Source organism: Esox lucius, chromosome 24, assembly GCF_011004845.1.
Source record: "Esox lucius isolate fEsoLuc1 chromosome 24, fEsoLuc1.pri, whole genome shotgun sequence".
Lineage (NCBI taxonomy): Eukaryota > Metazoa > Chordata > Actinopteri > Esociformes > Esocidae > Esox > Esox lucius.
The window spans coordinates 10,162,467-10,172,700 of NC_047592.1; the positions used below are offsets into that span (position 1 = coordinate 10,162,467).

A 10,234-nucleotide genomic window follows, 5' to 3' on the forward strand; every position below is an offset into this window, starting at 1 on the left:
TCTTTGAAGAGGCCTTCGACCGTGAATACCGCCAGGCCTACGATCAGCTGAGCCAAGAGCAGCTCAAGGCCCTTCACAAGATGGACAGGCCACCCAACCTCAATGTACAGTGGTGCCTTAAGTGTTTCGGAGCGCCAGTCATCTGATTTGATCAACGGCGCCCTCTTCAGGACGGCCTGGGAAGCACTCGGTCTGCGGGCCCTCTTCCCTCACTAGAGAGAGGCCGAAAGAGGAGACTAAGAGAAAGGACGAATTAAAAACTTGATGGGTTTTTGGTGGGTAAGGGTGTAAGGGAGATTTTTCTACAGGATTTTTACACCTTTATATCACCCAAATATGGTACTTTTTTTTCCCTCCTGAAAGGCTGTTTTTTTTTTCTCGACTTTTGGCTCGCATCTTTTCCCTGCAGGCCATTTGCAACAGAAATTATTTATGTAAATATTCAGGAAGGTGAGGACGAGAGAATTTACAGTGTGAAATTAGTGTGTTTTGTTACCAATAGTGTAGAGAGGGAGTCGTTTGTACAGTGTGTTAGTTATTTCCATTTGCATTTGTGTGTTTCACTGCCCAGTCGTGATTGTCCTCGGTCCTATAGCCCCAGTGTCTGACCCTGACCTAGAACTGACTCCTGGACAGAATACTGATCTTCACTGTCATTGATGTGCACTTTTAGAAATGGTAGCCTTACCAGTCTTTTTTTGTACATATTTTTCTACGTGGGGGAAATTTGAAAACCAGGGTTACCTTTTTATGAGGAGAGGAAGAATCTTGATGCCTTGATCATTTCTACAGATTTTGTCTTATCTAATGTAAATGTGGGTGTTTTGGCTCTCGATGCAATGAATTTTGGGAGAAGCTGAAGCCTCTTGTTCATGTGTAAATAAATGTTGGATGAAAGTGACGGTGAAGATCCATTCAGAAACATTCCAGAACCATGCAATCATGTCTTAAAACCTAAGCAAGAACTATGACGTTATATATGTACAATGTTATAGACATCCCTATGGGAGAGAAATAGAATCCGTCGCAGCATACTAAAATACCTTCAATGTTCCAGGTTTAGCAGCCAGGTGTTTTGGAGCTAGTAATCAAACATAACCATGAAATGAAAGGGACCTGAGAGGCCAAGCTGAAGTGCAGCTCTTTCCTTCTCTCTCCAGTGCTCCGTCCCCACGCATTTAGCAAGAGGAGAGGGCCGTTCACACAGGGAAAGTATGCGCAGTGCCTCAATAGTACTTGGTTAGCCAGTCAAAATGATTGTTTTTAGCCATCTTATTTTTAACTGCAACCTACATTTAATTCAATTATTATTGTAATATATGCCAATATGTAATATATGCCCTTATGATTAAAGCGTGGCAGTGTAAGCTTGGGTTACGTCTTAAACATAGACCATCTTATATCGACATGTATATGAGAATGGCTGACAAATAACCCCTACTTTGAAAAAAAACAGCGTTGTAGCTATGGCAATAGTCTTTGCTTTAGTTAGCATGGTCTTCCTTTAATTCATTTTGTCACATCTCTTGTTTTCCAGTGGTTGTAAACTGAGTATCAGCTTGGACAGTAAACAAGTGAAAGAGACTGTACTTGGGCACATGAAGGCATCATTGTAACCAATGTGGCGGTGTGGTTTATTCAGTGAGCCTGAGGTTTTGTTCTGGGATCAGATCAATATACTGTATACTGGTATTCATTATCTCAAAACGGAGCCTAGATCAGCACTCAGAGACACTTTAAGAATCCGCAGCCAGATGACATTCCAGAAAGGACTTCTACTGGACCTGCATTAGTGTGTTGTAGGACTGGAGGCAGAGGTGGTCCTTTGTAGATATACCGTTTTCAGATTGCACAGCATAGGTTATTCAATAGGACTAATCTGTAGATTTAATAGGTCCCATTAAGGGTAAACTGTTTGAACGTCTCAGTGGTCAAACCTCAAACCTTACCACCACTAAACGTTTTGTTTCTGAAAAGGAAAAATGTAACAAAATAATCTAATAATCTCCAACAAAACTTTAAATAAACCTACATCCAATTATATTATGATAAGCTAACATTGACTATATAGAAAATGCATGTATTAATACATTCATACAGTGGTGTTATATATTTGATGACTAACCTCTCCTTGTATCTAAGCAATTCCATCACTGCATAAAACTGTGCTTTTACTGTTGGCTAAGTGCTTATGATAACTGTTCTATACTACATGGTTAAATGAACCCTTTATTTTCCTTTGGAATGGATGTAAATGTCAATGTGCTGCAATAAATGAGTTGGGACCTGATTCAAAACAAAATGTAGTGATTTAATTTGTTTTTATTTAATTGGATGGGTTTAACATTTACCAACACATTCTTCAATAGAGCATTACGGGAGTATTAACCAGCAAAACGGCAGCAGAATTATGGAAAGGTTAATGGTACTGAAAAATATTTGTAAAAAATACATCACATTGAATAGCTTTGGCTCCAGTCAGATGCGTGTTTGTTTTTCTATCCTTATTTTTTCTAGCAGACTGTGATGTATTACCATGTACCTTTTGACTTATTGCTTACATGTTAAACAGCTTTCACCCAATCAGCATTCAAGATTCAAACGAGCCGGTATACATAGTAAAATATTGTAGCAGCCCAAGTATTCTTTTGGAAAACGTAGTTTAAGCTGGCCCAGTAAATGTTTCTTTGTAATGTCCAAACCTATTCAGGATTATGATATGCCTGAAATGCACTTCAAGTTAAATGCTGCCGTTATTAACACGTATTCATATGGTTGCCACCTTAAACTCTGAACCAATCAGTACATCACCAGGAAGACCAATGGTTTGTTCCACTGCCACTGTATGGTGTATGAGCCCAGTTAGCTGATCAGTTCAAAGATTTTCCTGCACCTTAAATTGGATTTGAGATGACACGTGTGACCATGTTGTTAAAAAGGAAACCGTCAGGTTAATTTGAGGGTATATTAATCTGTATTGGATGAAACTAGTAAAATAACACATTCTGTACATAATGTTTCCACTGGATCTAATCTGTGTAATTAAGTCACTTTCCTTTTCCAAAAGGTGTGACCAGATGTGTGGGGTAAGGTGTTTTCAACAGTTTTAAGTCCAATTCATTTTAGTTGCCAATTTTGTATGTTTTAAAATACAGCTTCTGCAGTTTTTATTCTTAAAGTTTTTTTCAAGCGTTTTAGGTGATACAGTTTTCATAATGACAAAAATGCATACAAGCTCTAACATTTCTAGTCACACATAACATAAGAATTGGTCCTTAAATTAAAACAATCTTCAAAGTGTTAAATGTGCCTCCGTTTCTGATGAATAAAAACAAGCAAAGTTATATGAAAGATTAAATTTGTACATATCTTTATTGCAGCACATGCAATCCAACTCAATCCGGCCGTCAGATGTATTAAACACATGAACAGGGACTAGTAATGTGGAGATGGATGGAAACGGTCCCTTGGAAACAAACAAACAAAATCTAATCAGGTCACTGCAATTCTCTTAAAACCAGTTGGCAGCACTCGCCCACTTTGGCCGGGTCGGTGACGCTGCTGTACTTGGCGATCTGCGACGTGACCCCCAGTGACTTGGCCAGGTCCTGGGCCATCTGGTCGGAGGCCACCGTAGTCCCCAGGGCCACCAGGAGCCTGAACACGGCCTCCTTGTCCTGCACCGACTCCAGCGCGGCACTGGCCACCGACAGGCACTGGGCCTTGGCCTCCAGGTCGGCCTGGCCATGGAGGGAGCTGGCGTAGTTGAGCACCAGGGTCGCCAGGGCGATGTGAATGTTCTTGTTGCACACGGAGCAAAGGTCGGTGGCGCGGGACAGCACCGCCTCCCGGTGGGCCAGCAAGAGGTCTCGGCCATGCTGGCCGCCAAAGCAGTTGCATAGTGTCCGCAGCGCCAGCATCTGATTGGCTGGCCGCCCCTGTGGTTTCATAAGGTTCAGCAGGTGGTTGCAGAGCGCCACTCCGTCCGCGCCGCTGCCGCACAGACTCTGGTTGACCTGCGGGTGGCGCACTGCCAACCTCAGGATGTCCAGGATGGGGAAGACAATGTCTGAGGGGACAGGACAGGACAGGAACGGTACATCACCTTGTGTTTAAATAGCAGGTTATGAGTTTTAACAACACCACCAAACAAGGTCTACGTCAGCAAGGTGGGAGTGGTTATCTGAAAATGGACGGAGTTTCAATTCAACTTGATCCAATAAAAACTAAGTGGAGGAGGAAGGCCAGTGAGAGCCTACCTCCTGGCCAGTGAGAGCCTACCTCCTGGCCAGTGAGAGCCTACCTCCTGGCCAGTGAGAGCCTACCTCCTGGCCAGTGAGAGCCTACCTCCTGGCCAGTGAGAGCCTACCTCCTGGCCAGTGAGAGCCTACCTCCTGGCCAGTGAGAGCCTACCTCCTGGCCAGTGAGAGCCTACCTCCTGGCCAGTGAGAGCCTACCTCCTGGCCAGTGAGAGCCTACCTCCTGGCCAGTGAGAGCCTACCTCCTGGCCAGTGAGAGCCTACCTTCTGGCCAGTGAGAGCCTACCTCCTGGCCAGTGAGAGCCTACCTCCTGGCCAGTGAGAGCCTACCTCCTGGCCAGTGAGAGCCTACCTTCTGGCCAGTGAGAGCCTACCTTCTGGCCAGTGAGTGGTCTTCCAAAGGAGGCTGATCTGCTCTGTGGTGGGCTGCTCTGAGGCTTGGGGGTCACACACAGACACCAGCAGCTTCTCCAGGCTCCTCAGCACCTCCTCAGACAGCTTACAATCCCCAGGGGCCCCGACGTTCAGCTCCCTCAGCTTGACTGGAGGTGGAAAGGAAACACATTAGCGATGGGCCGAAAAGATTGAAATGTCACACCGTGATGCTGCTTTGGACTATAGTCACATGGTCATTTCAGCAGTGGTTTGCTGTACCCATTATCTGTGTGGTGTTAGCTTGCTCGAAGGTTACCCCGACAGTAATGGGGAAGTAGATGTTGGTGCAGGTCTGCCTCGAGGCCGCCGAGGAGTACGCCCCCCCCACCTGTTGGGAGAATAGGAGGCCAGATGTTTTAGGTCTGCCCCTCAACCAAACAAAACAGTACGTGCCATCTGCTTTAGCGGGCGTCTCCAGCTATGCTCTTTCTTTAAGGATAAAACGCAAGGGTTTAGTCTTGACGTGACCTCTGGTTGAACCCTGAACTTTTGAATACGTCTCCATGGCGACTTGCCTGTGAAGGGGTCTGCCGCAGCCAGTGGAGCCCCCGATGGAGTGCCCGTTCCTGGGATGTACCGGCCAGTTCCTGTGGGGGGGGGGACAAAATGAGTATGCAGAGCCATGGGACAGGAAGGGACAAAAATGTAGCAGAACTGAAATCAAGAGGAAAGAGGGGATTTTACCCGTGAAGGGGTCAGCCCCGAAGCCCGCTCGGTTATCGGCAGCCCCAGGGATGTAGCGACCTGAGCCTGATGGCCAACAGAAGCAGGGTGAACACAGTGTGGTGTTACAAACTCAGTTTGATCCGTTACTACTTGTCTAATCTTTCCACCTGTTGTTAGACACGAGGAAACCCTTTCCCTGACCTAAGTGTGGCCTACAGGGGGAAGACAGCCAGTCGCTCTCCCGGTGAACGGGCTGATTATACCGGGCGGGTCCATTTCAAACATTACGGTAACTTTGGACCGCGTGTGTTGGAGGCTGTCAATGTAAAACAGCGGCCCATAGTGTGGCTCAGCTGCCCTAGCAGTGCAGAAATGCTTGGGTTGGGCTTGGTTTTTTTAAACCTCACTGTAATTTGGTCAACAGCCCATTTTCTTTAGGACACACTGCCCTGGGTGAAGCCTGTGGAACGGCGTGGTGCCAAGGCAGTACCAGTGAAAGGGTCGGCAGCGCCGGGTGGGGCGGCTCCCAGGGTGTGGCCTTTGGTGTTCTCGATGATGAAGTTGGCCACCTGGTCCAGAAACATCGGGCTGAGGTCGTTCTTCTGCAGGAAGTTGTGGGCCGTCAACCAGGGGTCGTCCGTCACGTTGTACGGCAGCTTCATGGAAGGGCCTCCCTCGTTGATGTCGATGGTGAAGACAAAGTCGTACTCCTGAGAGAAGCCAATCAGAAGACGGGGGTTGGAGCTCGACGTTAAGACTTACAGAACAGCCGGGCGCTGGTCGGCGGGGCACCTCACCTTCCCCTCGTAGTTGACCTTCTTGGAGGTCTGCTGGTTGGACCCTCCCACCACGTCTCCGATCTTCACCCAGCGGCTGTCGGCCACGCTCCACTGGTACGCCTCCACGTTCTGGCCCTCTTTGATGAGTCGCGTCTGTCCGTCCCGGTTCCCTGGGAGACAAGCAGGTGGGACCCCAACCATCTTAACACAGTGTACAGGGTCTCAGTAACACATGAATATCACCGCGGACGCGCAGCGGACTGTGTAAGCATTTCCTCTGTCGTTCGGCCCAAGACAAAGACAACCCTAATTGGTCCCCGGGCCGAGGAGTGAGACGGGTCCACTCGCCCGGTTCGGTGCACTCCCATCTTAATCACTTGGACCGGCCATCAACGCTCCTCGCGAATGTCGGAATGAATACAGATTATGAATGCTGAATAAGAGAACGTAACGAAATGGTTTAATATAATGATCTATAGTCACCAGGCTCATCAAGGTGCTCCCTCCCTGGAAGATCCTCCATCTTGATGTCCCCCAGGTCCCCGGTCTTTGGGTCGATGGTGGTCTTGGAGAGTTCGTCCTCGAAGGCCTGGAGGGCCTCGGGGCTGGCCATGCGCTCCTCCACCTCAGTGAACACTCGGATGAGTCCGTCGCTAAGGAAAGCAATGTCAGTCCCACCGCTCTTGCCAGCTCTATGTTTTTCCTAGTTGTTCACATGGGTGTGTTGAGCCGTAAGGGAGAAGGGGACCTCACCATAGAGTATGAACACACCAAGGAGAAGGTTTGGTTTATCATGTTTCTGCAGAGCCAATATAGGTGGGTCCTATGTGGCGAAGGAACAAACGGGCCGAGTCTGTGGATTTACCTGGCTCCCACGACGATGTCCCCGTTGGGCAGGATACAGCAGCACCAGACTGACTGGGCCGGGAGACGGATGGTCTGTTGGCACTCGCCCTGCCTCCAGATCCTCAGAGTCCGGTCCTCTCCGGTGCTGACAAAGTCTGAGAGTTGGAGAAAAAGTGCCACGGAGAGATTCAATGTGGTAAATGCCGAGGTAAAGACGTCTCATCTGAGACCTGCGATGGTGAGATTTGTGTTCCACGAATGACCGAATGTCATTATTTTCGTTTCTTAGCTCATGCTTATTTGAACCACCAGATGGCATCCTGGAGTGCATCTTCTCAGAAGGACAAACCTCCAGTGAGAGGTGTAACATCCCATTTAGTAAACACTGGAAAGCTTATTAGGACATTTGGCCCTGGGAGTCGACATTAAAAGAAGCCATAGCTAGGGTGGCTGACCCTTTCTTTCACCAACGACTCTGTTCAGACCAAACCTACTGTATGAACCGAAATGACAGGAAATGACAGAAACGCTCTAACCTCCACTGTAACAATCACACAAACACCTGAGGCTCCCTCTCAGACACACTAAGGAATAAGTGGCTCCAGAAACTGGGCGACGGTGGTTATCCCGGTCCCATACTGTACCTTGACCGTTGGGGAACACGGCCAGGCTGTAGATGTAGTTGGTGTGGCCGTAGTAGACCTGCACACACTCGCCGGTCACCAGCCACCTCCTGATGCTGGTGTCGTTGCTACAGGAGAAAAACTCCAGATCGCTGACCACCGCCAGGCCCCGCACGCAGTCCTCGTGACCTGGGACGGACAGAGGCGTTTCAGAGGTGCGCGGCCTCAGGACTGCTACCAGTGCCGCTGCGTGTGTTGAATGTCTTCTCACCTGTAAACGTCTTCTCACAGCGTCCGGCCCTCCAAAGCTTGATGGTCTTGTCGGCTGATCCAGACAGCATGAGACCTTGTTCCGGTAATATGACCACCGCCCACACTGCCGCAGAGTGCCCCTAGAACACAAACGGCACAACTTGCCATTGTCACTCACCAAGGTTGTGTTCAGTAGAGGAATAGGACGTTAAACGGGTATCCATTAAGATTTCCATTTAAGGTTTAAAAGGGAAAAAAGAAACCTTTCCCTATACTGAACCAAAAAGGGTAAATGGAAATAATTCCCATGACAAACTTGTACTCTCTTTAAATCTAAAATGCATTGTTTTGAGGCAAGTCGTGCCTTGTTTCAAAGAAGCCAAAAGTATAGAGTCCAAAAAATGTCTCACATGCAATTGAGCATTTCCTGTTCTACTGGTTTTGCAATGAACATCCTTCCATTGTCAAGCAGGGAATGGTACAATAATTGAAAGCAAATCCTTCAAATCTTCTCCCTTTCTAAATGGTATTTTTGTCTATTACATTAAATCTGCTTGCCTGTGCGTTGCATGTTAAAGTATTTTGCCATTACCGTTTGTTCATGCTGAACAACGTGAAGAAATAAAATATTCATGAACAATTCATGTCAACCTATGTCTTGAAAGAAAATAACCCCCCTAGGTAGAGTAAAATGTTTGGAGTTGCTTAGCCTCCTCCGGGACTGGCGCACCTCAATGTGTGAAAGTCATCATTAAATCTACTGATTATCTATGTGTTACTATAACAAGCTTCTAATAACACTTCAGTAAGAAATAAATTCTGTAATTTTGAATGTCAATGATAATATATTCAAACCGAATTGTTCTAATGTTATGAAAACAGGAAATTATTTCATGTTCATAACTGTCCCAAAGTGTGTTTGAAACTGTTACTTCCATCTTTAGCTTTGGGTGGTCCAGCAGTCTAACCTGCTTCCTTTGGTGCCAATGTACTGATGCCGCATGCGTTTACATCCAGCTCATTGCAAAAACTGTCCTTTAACTTTACCCATCCTGTTTGATAAAGCAATAAACATCCCTGAAAATATTTTTGAAAAAAAAGCACTTTCTTGAATCCTTGATATAAGTCTTACTTAGCTGTGAGGCCTATAATAATTAATTTACAACCAAGAACACATTTCTAAGACATTTCACCTGTAAGGTCATCATGCATTTCTCATTGAGCCAGACTTTGGCTGTGGTGTCCCATGAGCCACTCAAAAGTGTTCCAAACTTCCCAGAAGACAGAGCACACACTGTGGACATACAAGACATGGACAATTTTAGACCACGTTGGTATTGAAATAAGTCGTCAAGATGAGTTAGGCATTCGACAATGATGCATCAAAATGCATATCTGCTATACCTGTGTTTTTGTGTCCCTTGAGGGTAAACAATGGTTGCGGTTGGTCCAGTGTGAAAACACAAATGTTGTGGTCATTTCCGCCTGTGGCTATGAGTCCCCGTGGATATGTGTCACTTGGCGCGATGACGCACACACATGATACAAAATTCTGATGGCCTGTCATGCAGTGCATTTCTGTGAAACCCATGTCGGGGCTGTACAAAAAGAACATATTTCAGTTGAACTGTATTATTGACAGACTCAGTCGATTTCAAGCAGCTCTAGACCAACGTTAGTTCTACACAAAACGAGTTTATCTAACCTTGTTACAAACCTAGCTAACATTGCGAGACAGTACTACAAAAGCTATATCGCACAGAGAGACATTTCATCATTCAATGTGTAGAAAACGTGAGGCGGTTAAAACGTGAGATAGTTTGACAGTAATGAAGGGGGGAATGAATGGAGTCACACTATTCACATTATTTGTAACTTGGTGGATAAGAAGAAACTGGAACTGGGAGAATGACAACGCTAATTTTGCAAGTTAGCTATTTAGCACAGTGTTAGCCGGCACCTGTGTGTTTGACCTAAATTATTGATGTTACATTGAGAAAAGAAACGATGGGTTTGTGATAATCTCTGAAATAACCATGGTAAAATAAACACATTGTATTTCAAACTAAGCTAATTAGCTAACATCTGCTATCTAGATAGCTAACCGTACCTTGAGTTCTGTACCCAGACTCGTCCGGTTCGGTCTCTGGAAACAGATACAAAAGCTCCCTCAGGGAAAACAGCAGCTGAAAGACCTCTAACATCCATTTCATGCCCAGGTATGGAGCAACTTAACTTATATGAATTGGGTGAGGCCATTATATCAAAATGCTTAAATAGTAACTTCTGTTGTGAGAGGTGGCTTTCTTGTCAACAAGAAATCGGCCGGTAACGTAAGACGGAAATGAACCTTGACCTCAGATTGCATGATGGG

General features: G+C 46.2%; 2 protein-coding genes across 4 annotated transcripts in view; one reads left to right on the forward strand and one right to left on the reverse strand.

The window, feature by feature from the left end:
- The window catches only part of dennd4c (DENN/MADD domain containing 4C), a 37,430-nt gene extending 35,140 nt beyond the window's left edge, over positions 1 to 2,290 (forward strand). For all 3 annotated transcript variants that reach the window (XM_029118008.2, XM_029118009.2, XM_029118010.2), the window contains one exon: positions 10 to 2,290. In XM_029118008.2, the coding sequence (XP_028973841.2) occupies positions 10 to 146 (137 nt within the window). In that variant the 3' untranslated portion in view covers positions 147 to 2,290. The remainder of the gene's footprint in view (positions 1 to 9) is intronic.
- Positions 2,291 to 3,353: 1,063 nt separating this feature from the next.
- plaa (phospholipase A2-activating protein) lies at positions 3,354 to 10,204 on the reverse strand. The gene is made up of 14 exons (XM_034290875.1): positions 9,971 to 10,204; positions 9,265 to 9,458; positions 9,054 to 9,154; positions 7,880 to 8,000; positions 7,630 to 7,797; positions 7,005 to 7,140; positions 6,623 to 6,792; positions 6,158 to 6,309; positions 5,851 to 6,070; positions 5,379 to 5,444; positions 5,209 to 5,281; positions 4,914 to 5,020; positions 4,634 to 4,801; positions 3,354 to 4,069 (listed from the first exon to the last, which is right to left on the reverse strand). Exons 1-14 carry the CDS (start codon positions 10,117 to 10,119, stop codon positions 3,498 to 3,500), a joined length of 2,397 nt encoding a protein of 798 aa, XP_034146766.1. The 5' UTR covers positions 10,120 to 10,204; the 3' UTR covers positions 3,354 to 3,497.
- Between the last annotated feature and the right edge of the window lie 30 nt (positions 10,205 to 10,234).